At 35.8% G+C, this 15,392-nt stretch overlaps 1 protein-coding gene across 3 annotated transcripts in view; it reads right to left on the bottom strand.

The window, feature by feature from the left end:
- LOC126881331 (cholesterol transporter ABCA5-like) overlaps positions 1-15,392 on the bottom strand; it is a 254,480-nt gene that overhangs the window by 112,280 nt on the left and 126,808 nt on the right. For all 3 annotated transcript variants that reach the window (XM_050645551.1, XM_050645552.1, XM_050645553.1), the window contains exons 5-6: positions 10,046-10,259; positions 1,718-1,944 (exon numbers count right to left, since the gene is read on the bottom strand). In XM_050645551.1, coding sequence (XP_050501508.1) covers positions 1,718-1,944; positions 10,046-10,259 — 441 coding nt within the window. The remainder of the gene's footprint in view (positions 1-1,717; positions 1,945-10,045; positions 10,260-15,392) is intronic.

The raw sequence follows: 15,392 nt of genomic DNA, 5'->3' as shown, positions 1-15,392 counted from the left end.
ATATTTAAATATCACTGTAACAGGTACAGTTACGGTCATTGAATAGTTTACAGGCTTACGTATCTAGGAGCCGGTTTTTTAAATTATTACCTCGTTTAAACTCGTCTTTTACGTCAAAGTGACGTTAACAGTGGTGTATCTAGAATAGGTTATTTAAAATTAAAAAATAAAAATAATATTAAAATATATTTTACAAAGTTTAACTAAATGGAAAGTATAGAAAAAAGTTTTTTTTTGAATGGAATGGATTATGGTCTTAATAATGAAAACAAGGATGTCTGGTTTGAAAATACCGATTTTATTTTATATCTATCCAAAATTATCCAATCTTTGTTTGATTTTCTATATGCACATATTATATGGCTCATTCCAAATCTGCAGCAATTTGTCTTAACAACCAACCTTCTTCGAGTTTGGCAATTGCTCTTGCTTTTGTGCATCATTCAAGTTCATTATAACCATTTTGGAGGAGTTTGATATCGTTATTTTATGTTTCAACACTCGCGAAATTTTTGACAAGCATTGACTTTTTGACTTTCACATTTATGAAATCCTTACGACACTGCAATTTTACAGTATTACAATATAAAAATTAAGGTGTAAACTATTCAGTGATTTTAACTGTACCTATGTTTACACTTACTCTAACAGGATTTAATGCATGATTCCTAGAAATATTTTAAAAAGATTATTTTATATTTGTCTATACAGCAAAATACTTAATTATTTACCAAACAGTCCAGCTTCTTATTTCCTGGTCAATCTGTTAAAATAGTGATAAGACCGTGGTCTTTGACAAAAAAAATCGGAAAAAAAGTCTAAATCGTCCCAGTAATTCTAATTTTCTTCTGTTATGAAACCGAGGTAGACGTTATGAACTACCTAAACAAAGATTCCGAACTTGATATTGCATTGCATTAATCATTTTTTTAATTTGGTTATGAAATTGTTTTTTATTTATTTTTCTGTCAAATTGACCATTATTTCTTGAATTGCACATGCGCACGTACAGTTACTGCTACCAACAGAAGAAAAAAACTGGTTAGCTAAACGAGATTTTCTTAACTTGATTTAAAGCACTGAAAAACGCTATGAGGGTTAAAATATTAGTTAAAATTTAAACAAGGTTAGCTAACCAAAATTTTAACCGCTCACTGAAAAACCGGGCCTTAGTGAAGCAAACGCTGTCCAAGCAAGTGTTAATTATTGTAGTTGAAATAATTCACAGGTCTGATTATCTTTGCTTATTCTGAAATCCTGGCCGAGATATATATACTTTCCTGTCAATTCGACCACTTGATTTTGGATGGTTAGGTGGTCGCTGGGAACTAAATTTGTCATAAATTTGTGCATCGTGTCTACATGTCTATTTTAAATGACGATGATCTTGGTCTATCTTTCATCTTTGACTCTGGCAACATAGCCTGCCCAGCTACGTTTCGCCATTGTGATTCTTTTAATTTCTTTTTAAAATTAGGTATTATTATATGACGAAAACGAAACCTCTGTCAAAAAGTAGTATTTTGAAGCAAATTTCATTTTTTTGTTGTTAGCCGTCGAAAATGATGTAGAAACACCGTCAATCACATCAATACAAATGTGTCTACTTAAATCCATACAACATGTATTTAATGTTTGGTTGTAGTCGTACCACCGATATATTTAATAAAAATATAGTCCGATGCTTAAAGCAAAGTTTGAATAGAGGCATACATACCAAAAAACTGAATCCTTCAATCCCATTATCTTCATCCCTTCTTTGATTTTCTTTTCCTTCTCACCTACTATAAGGATCAAAAGGTAAGCTATGAATTGGGATAAAGCCATGACCATGTAAATAGGAATGATTATGCGGATGAGAAACATCCAGTTGCCGGTATGCGCTGGCTTAGGAAACATTTCTAACAGTAATTGAGGCACTTTAAGGTCTGCGTTTGTGTCGATCTACAAAAAATTATTATAATTACATTATGTAATACATCTATTGTATAATCAAATATAGACAATTCCTACCATTGATGTTTATAAAACCACAATAAATACCTTTAAAATACTACATCAAAGATTGCAATCTTAGAAATACTACATCAAAGATTATACAAAAAATGTGAATAGGGCTCAGTGATTCTCAGTTCGGGTTTAGGCAAGGTTGAGTAACAAGAGAAGCAATAATAGCAACACAGGTGGTGGTCCAAAATTGTTACGAGCAGAGGAAGGACGTGTTCCTATGCTTTTTAGATTACGAAAAAGTGTTTGATCGTGTGTCCAACACCACAAGTTAATGCAGATCCTCAAGAAACTTGATATAGACCAAAACTATATAAGATGCATTGAAAACTTGTACTGGTATCTTCTTCTTCTTTTTATATAGACATTACTCTGTCTGTTTTTCAATGTGCCTCCAGTAAGTTCATTCCATCTTTTTCGTGGTCTTCCCAATGATCGTCTTCCTATTAGGGAACCGTCTCTTGCCGTCCTTACTACTCTATTTGTTGTCATTCGGCTTATGTGGTCCATTCTACTCTTCTGCTTTTCACCCAGTTATTAATGTTGTCCACCTTGCATCTCCTTCGTATATCTGCACTTCTAGCTATATCCCACATCGTCTTACCATCGATTTTTCGCAATGTTTTCATCTCTGCTGTTTCTAGCATTCTTTTTGTCCTTTCTGTATCAGGTCGTGTTTCTGCCGCGTATGTCATTATTGGTCTGATAACTGTTTTGTAAATTCTGCCTTTCACTTCTTTTCCGATGTTTTTATTTCTCCATATTGTTTCATTCAGGCAACCTGCGGCTCTGTTTGCTTTATTCTCCTGATCTTCCACTTCTGTTTCGAGCTTTCCGTAGCTGCATAGTGTGATGCCTAGATATTTAAACTCCATGACTTGTTCTATTATTTGACCCTCCAGCTCCAATTTACACCTTATTAGATCTGCTGTTATAACCATGCATTTAGTCTTTTTTTGGGGAAATTAACATGTTAAATTTTCTAGCGGTTATATTAAATTCGTGCAGCATACGTTGTAAATCTTCACCTTCATCTTCACTTTGAGAGATTATGTACTGGTATCGAATGGCACAATTAAAAATAGACAATTCTATATCCAACCCCATACATATAGAAGGGGTGTTCGATATGGATGTGCGCTTTCCCCTTTTATGTTTAACATTTATTTGGAAGCCATATTTCAAGAGTCTTTGGAAGATGCAGAGATGAGAATCAAAGTGAATGGAGTATTGATCAACAACATACGATATGCTAATCACAGTTAACTTAGTCGATCTTCAACAATTTGTCACTATAAACGGAGAATATAGTAAGCGAATGGGATTAGAGATTCAGAGCTTAGAGATCATCTCCAGAAACTTAAATGCACTTAAAAACCCACCATAACACTGAATACCAAGTCCATTGAAAGAGAGAAAATTTAAATACATGGGAACGTGGCTTTTTGAAGATGGGCATCGGGCAGGGAAGTGGAATGTTGCATTGAGCAAGCTCGACAAGATTTCGTAAAATTCAGTTAGGTACTGACCTGCTCCGAGTTCGATCTTTAACTGAGCCTAAGTTTACTAAGTGCTACGTATGGTCGGTGCTGTTATATCGCATAGAGGGCTGGACACTCTAAACGAGGGATATAAACACATTAGAAGCTTTCGAAATGTGGCTTTATCGCCGTATCCTAAAGATACCATGGGCGGCGGAAATCACAAATGTAGATGTCCTTAAAAGAATCAACAAAAATCGCCAACTTTTAGAAACCATCAAGAAATGGAAAACGGCGTATCTAGGTCACATCATCCGAAATGAAAAATATCAGTTCCTCCAACTTATAATCGAGGGTAAAATTGAAGGCAAGAGAGGAATGCGCGCAAGAAATTGTCCTGACTCCGAGACATAAGGCAATGGACAGGGTTTAACGACATACAATATCTGATACATATTGCAAGAAACAGAGAGTTAATGGAAAATATGGAAAATGTGATCGCTAACATCTATTAGTGGATTTGCATATAAAGAAGAAGAATAAATCGAATCTGGGTATATAAATAGAAACTCAAAGGCCCTGGTATGAAATAGAAACTCAAATGACTGAAGACACTTCTATTGCAAACGTGTCAAAATATCTGACCAATTAAACACGAAACACGAAAATTTCATTTAAAAACGGGATGAAATCTTTGCCCAAGAAAATAAGCCAATAACAGCAAACGAATGGTACAATAATGCTACACAAGTCTCGAGAATTATACTAAAAATCACCATAGTACAATTTTTAAAATCTCGAATATGAATACAATATCTTCACAAGATATACTTTATCTGCCAGGTAGGAACTTCTTTACAATCCCCATAGTACTACTTCACGGAATTAGTGCCTCTGGCTAGGCGGGCTCATGGATTTCACTACTCTTTATCTGTAGGAAACCAGGTTTTCACCCGAATATTGCCCAGGCTAGACTTCAAATTCATTTCCTTTCATCCACCACAAGTCGCCAACCCACTGGACAAATGTGGTCTTTAAATAAATGTCATCCCCATGAAAACTAATGGTAGAACTAGTGCCAGATCTATATTATACAGGTTGTAACAAAAAGGCAGGTCATAAATTAAATCACATATTCTGAGATCAAAGATAGTTCGATTGGACCTAACTTACCTTAATACAATTATTGGGCACGTAAAAAAATTACAGCCCTTTAAATTTACAACATGAAAAATCGATTTTCGTTTTGTAGTTTCAAAGGGCTGTACCTTTTTTATGTGCAAGGTAGGTTAGGTTCAAGCGAACTAGTTTTGGTCCCAGAGTATGTGATTTAATTTATGACCTGACTTTTTGACACACCCTGTATATAGTCTCTGGAAACTATCAAATCCACACTAAGAAACCCAAAACACAAAATAGCTCTAGAAAATCAAGGAGTATAATAACATATCAGGTGGCACTTGTGATCAAAATTACGTGAGACAACCAACCGACGACTATGGGCTCGACTAGAACACAGAGTCAGTATAGGTAACAAACAAACTACATCAGCGCTGTTTCAATATCAACATAACACAATCATGTCAAGAAATAGCAGCCATCCGTCACTACAAAACAAGAATTCTTAGGGAGACCCTATAAATCGAAGCTTAAGGAGGTATTAACCGAAGGTACATCTAATGAGGAAATCGCAATGAAGACATCAAACGGACCAAAATCCCACACGCAAGTCCCACGTTAACAAAATGTTTCAATTGTTCTACGAATTAAGGAAATTCCAAAATTTTCAAAAATATAAAAATTGAAAACAATACCTTAAATCGTCGAATAATAAATGTCAGGTTAAGAATATTTAGACCCGATTTTGTTGGACCATTTTTCTATGACGAAATCATATACAGTCGGAAAAATGAAAGATTACCCATGAAAGATCACATCAATCACTTATTTTGTATTTGCTGTCTTTTTCTATAACAAACGTTTGTTATAAAAAGACAGCAAATACAAAATAAGTGATTGATGTGATCGTTCATGGGTAATCTTTATTTTTCCGACTGTAGATGCGTTCAAAGCACAAAGTAAAAATTATTGATAAGTATAATAACAATTTTTATCTATTTTGAACTTTAAAAACTACATCATACTTTTCAAGTTGTTATCTATGCCCTGTTTTCGACAAAACAAAACTTGTACTTAATACAAAAAGGGCCATATATTTATATCTTAATATTACACGTAAAATATCGTATTATTATACTTGTAAAAGTAATACGCTGGTAACCATAATATTTAGGAAACGAGTTTACCGGACATGTTATTAATGCAGAGGGTTGCAATTTGGAACATTTCCAATACTGTAAAACTACAAATAATAAAATTTGTTGGCAACATTTTTAATATTTATATTAGAAGATGGGAAACCATTACACAAAATGAGATGGCATAACTATGCTATAAAATTAAGATAAGATTTATTTTCCAACATAAAATGTAAACATTGTTTTCGTTATTAAAATGTTATCCATTACGAGAGATCGAGGGAAGAGTTTTCAGATAGATAAGTAACAACAACTAATTTATGGATTCGACTGTATAAGAAAAACTCCATCAGAAAGCTCTGAAATTAGTCTTCCCACCACCACAGAAAAAACCCAGTACCTTCTGCTCTATCACATATTATACAGTCAAAATTTCAACAAAAATAGCCAAACACGTAAAAAAGAAAAACATAACACCAGGCTTCAGGTCAAACAACAACTTAACACAATACAATTACAACAAAGATAATACAAATGTATATTAAGAGCAGTAAGAGCCAAAAGAAAAACCAAGTACAGAGTGGTGTATAGAAACTGACATGTGGTGACTGTCCAAAAACTTACATCTGTCAAACGGACAGAACCTTTGACAAACGCATAGCAGAACACAAAAGGGGTTTCAATAAAAGAAAACCAGATTCTATGAATGAACCGTTTTAAATTCTTCATATTCATAATAAAACTGTTAAGCTACCTTTATTAGAATCTATGGAAATTAATAAATTAATAAATTAAAAAATACAGATATAATGACCAACTTAAGACAAACAGCTCCCCACTCCTCAACATATTTAGTGAGAGACTTTAAAGTGCAGACAGATAGTAAAATACATCACTTGAGAAAGGCACTCTGCCGAAACAGCTGTAGTGAGATTAACCTATTAATCACGTCCATTAATCAAGTGATGTTTTTTGCATTTTTAACCCCCCTCCCCCTTGCTGATGCATGTACTGAATAGTACTTAATACGATTAAAATATTGTAGGTATAGCACGAGATTGTTTATACAAAAATAAAGGTTTTGGTTTTTTTTATCTAAATTATGTGTCCATAAGTACTACTTTCTATCTCAGGGGGAACACCATTACAGGTTAGAAAAATCAGGATAGGGTCTCGGAATCTTGGTAGTCTTACAGGTAAGAGTTTGGAGTTAGTGGATGCGCTCAAACGAAGAAGGGGTCAAATTGTTTGTATTCAAAAAACTAGGTGGAAAGGACAAAGGGCGAAAGAACTAGGTGAAGGATACAAATTGTGGTATGTAGGGAGTAGTAACACTAGAAATGGAGTTGGTATAATTGCTGATAGTGAAATGAAAGATAACGTAGTAGAAGTTGTAAGAACGAGTGATAGAATGATGTCAGTGAAATTAGTAATTGATAAAGAGGTATTAAATGTTGTGTGTGTGTATGCTCCTCAAACAGGTCTGGGTGAGAATGAAAGAAGAGCTTTCTATGACCAATTAGGAGACGTGCTGAGTGATATTCCAGCAGAGGAGAAAGTTATAATAGGAGGTGATTTTAATACACATGTAGGCCAAGCCAAGACAGGATATGAAACAATACATGGGGGATTAGGCTTTGGAACTAGAAATGAAGCTAGAGATGACATGCTTGAATTAGCAACAGCATTGGATATACCGATTGTTAACACATTCTTTAAAAAGAGAGAAACTCAACTTATTACCTACAAAAGTGGACAACATCAATCCCAAATAGACTACTTCATGATAAGGAAAGAAGACATACGTGAATGCAAGGACTGCAAGGTAATAGTTAGTGAGACAGTAAGCCAACAATATAAGCTCCTTGTTCTGGACATCGAAGTAAAAAGCGAAACTAAACAAAAATATCGGAGAGGACCACAAAAAATCAAGTGGTGGATGCTAAAAGACGAGAAAGAAGGTCTATACAGGAAAAGAATAGTAGAAAAAATGTGTTGGAACGTGAAAGGAAGCCCTAACACAAGTTGGACAAAAATGGCCAATATTGTTAGAGAGACGGCTATTGAAATACTTGGGAAAACGTCAGGAAAGAAGTTTGAGGATAAAGGTGGTGGGCAAATGAAGTACAAGGGAAAATTATATAAAAAGTGGCAAGAAACCAAATCGGACATAGATCTTCAAAACTATAAGGTCGTCAAAAAGGAAGCGAAAGTAGCAGTAGCAAAAGCTAAAGCAGAAGCGTATTCAAACCTATACGATCAACTTGATACCAGGGAAGGCGAAGCAAAGATATATAAAATAGCCAAACAGAGAGCAAAGAAAGCAAGAGATTTTAATCAGATTAGATGTATCCGAGATGAAAATAACAAAATACTAATTCAGGGAAAGGATGTCAAAAAGAGATGGAGAAAGTATTTTGACAGTTTATTAAATGAAGAATTTGACAGACAGCCTGTGGAGTTAACGTAGACAGTAACAGCAATGGTTACCAGAATAACAAACGAGGAAGTGGTTCAAGCGCTTCAAAAAATAAAGAAAGGAAAAGCAGTCGGACCCGATGATATTCCTGGGGAAGTATGGAGAGCAATGGTAGAGACAGGAATAAGTTGGCTAGCAGGTCTATTTAATAGAATTATGGAAGTTGGACAAATGCCAGACGAATGGAGAAGCAGTATATGTCTACAAAAACAAGGATACAATAATGTACAAACTACAGGGCTATAAAACTACTTAGCCACACCATGAAAATATGGGAGAGAGTAATTGATAGACGGATACGTGAAGAAACCGAAATATCCGATAATCAATTTGGCTTTATGCAGGGCAGATCAACAACAGATGCAATTTTCATTGTAAGGCAACTGATGGAAAAATACAGGAATAAAGAGACCAACGCTCATATGGTATTCATTGATCTTGAGAAAGCATATGATAGAGTTCCTCGAGAGATTCTGTGGTGGGCACTCAATAAAAAAGGAGTTACTGGCGAATATGTAAAGATTGTGAGAGATATGTATGAGGGAGTAACGACTAGTGTTAGGACAGGTGTGGGAGAGACTGATAAATTTCAGGTGAAAGTAGGATTGCACCAAGGCTCGGTACTTAGTCCTTATTTATTCTCATTAGTTTTGGACCAGGTAACAGCGAAACTACAGGATAGCATTCCATGGTGCCTAATGTATGCTGATGATGTAGTGTTAGTAGGAAATAGTGAAAGAGACTTAGAACAAAAACTGGAACAGTGGAGACAAGCTCTGGAGGAAAAAGGTTTAAAACTTAGTAGGACAAAAACAGAGTATTTGGAATGTTCATTTAAAGATGGAGTTACTACAAATAAAATGGTATCTTTGGATGGTGAAATGATTGTGAAAAGCAATAGTTTTAAGTACCTAGGACCGGTATTACAGAGTAATGGAGAAATAGATGGAGATGCATGCAGTAGAATTAGAGCTGGATGGATGAAGTGGAAAGAAACGAGTGGTGTGTTGTGTGACATAACAATTCGAATGAAGCTGAAGGGAAAATTCTATAAAACAGCTTTAAGACCGGCTATGATGTACGGAACTGAATGTTGGGCAGTGAAAAAGAAAGAGGAACAAATGCATGTGACGGGAATGAGAATGCTTAGATGGATGAGTGGAGTGACAAAGAAGGATAAAATTAGAAATGAGTATATAAGGGGAAGTCTAGGTGTGGCACCAATTGATGCCAAAATGAGAGAGCATAGGTTAAGATGGTTTGGTCATGTTCAACGTCGAGAAGTTAATCACCCAATACGAAGAATAGCTGAAGTGCAGATTCCTGGAAGGAGTAGGAGAGGAAGACCTGGGGGAGACGATAAGGCAGGACATGTTGGTAAAGGGGATTAACATTGATATGACCCAAGATAGAATTGTGTGAAGAAATGCAATTAGGGAAGCCGACCCCGCATAGGGATAAGGCAAAGAGAATGATGATGACAAGTACTACTTTATTATAACATTAAAAAATAAAAACATAACAAAGTATAATTATTGAAATAAAAATCGAATACATACATATTATTTTCTAACTTTTCCAAAGCCTTTATTTATTTATAAACAATCTCGTTGTATACGTATAATATAATATTTTATTCGTATTAAATACTATTCAGTACACGCATCTGTCATTGGTAGGCATAAAATACTAAATGATCTAAGGTTTACCAATAGTACCGTTGTAGTAAAAATAGTATACAAAAAAATATGAACATAATATGATTAGTTTTTTACATATTGGAGATTCTACAATCAAAAAATGTTTATTCTCTTACTTACTCTTATCCTTGTGTAATCAATAAGTGCCTGAAGGGCTAAAAATCCAGAGAAATAATACTGATTCACAGGACAACTATCGCCACCTTCCATTGCTGGTATAACTCTAGCATAACTGTACCATTTGTTGTTAGTATCTCGACACGCTAACGGAGAACTGTACAATATTGAAGTTGGTGGTGTTCCAATTATGGAAGGATTTGTTCGGATCTCATACCTAAAAATAGTTGCAAATAAATATATTGATTAGCTAATTTGTTCGAGTTTGTAGGAATTTCTTTTTCTTTAGATTTGTTTTAGTCGGTTGTTTACTCAAATATGGTTAGAAGAAAGGATACCAGCAAGATGGAAGGAAAACATCATAGTGCCCATCCACAAAAAATTTCACTCCTAAACACGGCATATAAAATCCTCTCAAACATCATTCTTAGTAAACTAACCACTTATGCTGAAAATGTCCTAAGAGAATACCAAGCCGGTTTTAGGGCAAACAGATCAACAATAGATCAACTATTCACGCTGAGACAGCTTCTAGAAAAGGGATGGGAGTATCACAGACCCACACACAATCTCTTCATAGACTTTCGACAGGCATATGATAGCGTAGAAAGAAGCCAAGTATGGAATGTCATGGCGGAGTTCTCAATACCAAAGAAACTCATTCGGATGACGGATGACCAAAGTCTGTATGGAAGGTGGAATATCTAAAGTACGTGTAAATAATAAACTGTCTGGTAGCTTTGAAATCAACAGTGGACTCAAACAGGATGATGCGTTATGTCCACTACTTTTTAACCTTATATTAGAGAAAGCTATGAGATCCGCCGAAATAAAAGCTACTAGCATACGCAAATGACATTGATCTCGTTGGAGACTTCATCCTATCCATAAAAGACATTTTCAACAAGGTGGAAGGAGCAACAAGTGAAGTAGGGCTTAAGGTTAATGAAGAGAAGACGAAATATATGTGTATAAATATAACGACACGAAGAGACAGGATAGAACAAAATGTGACGGACAACACCTTCAATTTCGAAAGAGTACAACGTTTTAAGTATCTGGGGGCCGTAATCACAGCTGGCAACGATGTTACTGAAAAAAAAAAACAGAATCCAATCGGCAAATCGCTGTCTATTCGCACTGGATATGTTTATAAAATCAGAAAATCTTACAAGAAGTTCCAAGATCAAAATCTATAAATCCATCGTCTGACCTGTATTAACATATGGATGCGAAACGTGGACCATGACCAAAGCAAACGAAGAAAAGATCAGACCTTTTGAACGAAAAATACTTAGTTTTCGAATCTCACCACGACATTAACACAAACCAGTATAGGATCAGAACCAATATCGAATTAAAAGCACTCTACAATGACACCGATATTGTCCAAGAAATTAAATCACAGAGATTAAGATGGGTAGACCACGTGCACAGACTACATAACGAGAGACTTGTAAGTCTGGTATGGGAGGAGGTTCCTACAGTCAAAAGACCCCTCGGATGTCCCAGAATGCGCTGGAGAGATAACGTCCAAGCAGATCTCCGGAAAATGAACATTCCATTTGACCCTAGGTTGATGGAAGACCGAACAAATTGGAAAAAAGTTGTACAGTCAGTCAGGACCCACCCAGGGTTGTAGCGCTACGTCAGGATGATGAGTTGTGTACTCATTGCAAAAAACAACTAATAATGGATGACTTAATACCGAATAATATTGCTAGGACTGTAGCAATGGCCGAATATGGTCGAAAGTACACGGAAGTTGCTCGAATATTTGGTAAATCACCATCATCCATCCACCGTAATGTACTTACATTATGTTGGAGATGACCGGGGACTATGTAGGAAGAAAGGGGCATGATAGAAAATGTTTAACCACGGCTGTAGATAATCGTTTTATAACGTTGAAAGCATTACGAAATTGACGTCAAATGGCAAAAAACTACTGCAAGAACTTCGAGAAACCACCATAAGTGAGCGCTCAGTAATAAGAAGACTTATTACTGAGCGTTACTAAAGAAGCTGGTCTAAGTCATATGTGCCAATAGAAGTTTCCAGACTCCAGAGATACCATCGTGTAGCACGGATAGAATTTGGTTAAGAAGATCAAAATTGGAATGATAACCGATGGATTCAAACTGAGGAGAGCCGTTTCTGTGTAAATTCCATCGACGGTATGCGCCAACAAAATGCACCTTTTAATTTTACTACTACTGTACCTTCTGAGGGAAGTTCAATTATTGTGGTGTGCGGTATATGTTTGGGGGCACTAACAGAGTTAACGATGAACGATGGAGAAGCGATAAAAACAAATAGGTACATTAGAGATATTCTCCAATACCATGTGGTACCTTTTGCCTGATATATTGAAAACCATTTCATTCTAATGCGGAATAGTGACATCAAAAATGTAGACCAAACTAAAGAAGTCAAGACACGTAGTGAAATACAACGTACATAATTCATTAAGCTTAAAAAATATGTTGGTGGTATATGGTATATTATAAGGTTAAAGCTACGACTAAGGTTTCTTTAATGTCACGTATTATCTAGTTTTTTATGGCTTGGAAGCGTGGAGCGTGGATACTAAAACAAGTGCATATAAATGGGTGTAAAATAGTGTCAAACGTGAAAGTAACTAGAAGAATATGATATGAAGCGAAAATAATATTAACTTTTACACCACAATACAACCCCCTGTGGGAGTGTACTGTGTTTTATACTATGACCATTCCCATAAATTATTTAACATTATAATTAATTATTCCCATAAATAATTATTTATGGGAATGGTCATAGTATAAAGCACAGTACACTCCCACATGGGCTTGTATTGTGGTATAAAACTTATTTCAAAAACAGAAAAATGTAGATTAAATAATATTAACTATCCAAAAAAGAAAACTCAAATACTGAGGACATAATATGATGAGAGGACAAAAACACTCCTTTTTACAAATCATTATGTAAGACAAAATTGGATGAAAAGGAAATGTGGGAAGACGAAGAATATACTGGCTTAAGAACCTGAGTGAATGGTTTGAATGCAGTAGAGCAGAACTATTTAGAGCGGTAATCAAGGTCTGCGCATCCATGGCTATGGCTTACTAGCGTAGCTATGGCTACAACAAGTCATTCCTTTTCTACCTCTTTTTAATTATACAGGGCGTGAAGTTGTTTCGGTTTTCATTGAAATTTAGTTATAAGGTTTTAAATACCCTGTATAACACAAAAGCTTTATATTTTTGAAGTGAAATTGATTTGAAACTTAAAATAAAATAATCCGTATCGAATCCTGATTAACCCGATAATCTGCAATTTCCTATAGCCTAAATTAGACATTATATAGGTAGGTATTAAACATAATAATTACCAGGCTGTTCAATAAGTTTTGCGGTACGATATTTGAGGGCGGTACTTTGTATTTTCTGCGTTGATTTAGGACAATGATGATCCTGAATCAAAACAAGAGGCTAAAGAGTGATATGATCCTGTTTCTTCGGCTCCGAATCGAGTTCGTATCCAGAAATCGACAAGGAAGGTGTTAGCAGAAGTTTTTTTGGGATGCAAGAGAAATGTTGTTTGTGAATTTCTTGCAAACTGACGAAACTATAAATTCTGGATATTGCTGTAACCTGTTAGACCAGCTGAAAAAAAAATTCGGGGAAAAAGACCTGGTTTGCAAAAGAAAAAATCCTTTTTCCTCAGGATAATGCACCGGGTCATATGAACATTCTAACAATGGCTAAAATCCATGATTTTACTTTCGAATTGTTGGAGCATCCAACGAAAATATAGAGAAATAGTTCCAGTCACATATAAAAGAAATTCTAGAACACACTAGGCTCTGAAATTAGCAGCCAAAAGCACATTGGGAATATCCCGAACCCAAGAAAGAAACGACTGGTTCGACCAAGACTGCAAAAAAATAACAGATGAGAAGAACGAGGCATTTAGGACCACGCAACAACGGAAAACTAGGACAACAATAGATAGGTACAAAAACTTAAGGAGAGAGGAAAAACGCATACACCGAAAAAAGAAATGAGACTCGGAAAATGACATTAGAACGGCTCGAAAGCCATATGAGTCACGGAGAAACAAGAAAGTTCTATCATCAAATAAATATTATTAGAAAAGAATTCAAACCGAGAATCAACTATTGTAATGATAAGGAAGGTAACTTACTTATCAACATAGAGGATATCCTATTACGATGGATAGGGCACTTTCGAGAGTTGCTGGAAGGGGACCCTACTAGCAACATAGAGCTGGAATACCGAAATGAGGAACTTGTTGAAAAACTCTTCTACCCCCTCGGTAGCAGTGAAAATATCTATAGAAAAACTAAGGAACCACAAATCCCCAGGCAGCGATGACATCCCAGCAGAGTTATTTAAGCACGGTGGAGAGCAGATCACCAAGGTGATACGAGAAATTGTTTGTAAAATTTGGTCTGAGGAGTAAATGCCTGAAGAATGGAGTTTAGGCTTAATATGCCAGTTACACAAAAAGGGAAACCAACTGGAATGCAATAATTACCGCAAAATAAATCTCCTAAATAGAGCATACAAGATATCGTCAAACATTTTACACGAGAGATTGAAGCCTTATACCGAAACGATTCTAGGAGAATATCAGGCAGGATTCAGGCGTGTACGTTCAACCATTAACCAGAACAAATCCTCGAAAAAGCGCAAGAGTTTAACATAGATATGTACCATATTTTTGTCGATTTTAAAGCGGCATATGACAGTGTCTTAAGACAAAGTCTTTGCAACGCTATGAATGAGTTAGGAATTCCAAAAAACTCATATGTTTGATAAAAGTGACAATGGCGAAGATTCTATCAGCAGTAAAAATTCAAAACGACTCGTCAACCCCATTTGAAATACATAGGGGGTTAAGGCCGCGAGATGCGCTTGTGTGTCAGTTTTTTAATGTAGCCTTAGAAAAAGTTGGACGAGACGCTAATTTAGATAGCAGGGTAACAATATTTAATAGATCAGTCCAAATTCTAGCATATGCAGACGACGCGGACATTATAACAAGAACCACGGCGAGAACTGCGGAAATCCTAACCGATCTAGTAGCAGCAGCAGAACAATGGATCAGAGTGATGGACGCTAACTAAAACAGATGAATCCGCTCTATCGATTTTTTAAAGAAAAGTACTACGCAAGATATTGGGAGCAGTTTGTGAGAACGGAATATGGAGGCGTAGATATAACTTTGAACTGCAGAATATCTACAAGCATACGTTTGGTCGAAAAGATATTCTCACTGTAATTAAGCGAAACCGCCTGCAGTGGGCAGAACATGTAGCCCGGGCCTATGAATCGAAGAT

Source organism: Diabrotica virgifera, chromosome 3 (assembly GCF_917563875.1).
Source record: "Diabrotica virgifera virgifera chromosome 3, PGI_DIABVI_V3a".
NCBI lineage: Eukaryota > Metazoa > Arthropoda > Insecta > Coleoptera > Chrysomelidae > Diabrotica > Diabrotica virgifera.
Note: the sequence above shows the minus strand (reverse complement) of the source record. Positions and strands in the feature narration are given on the sequence as shown.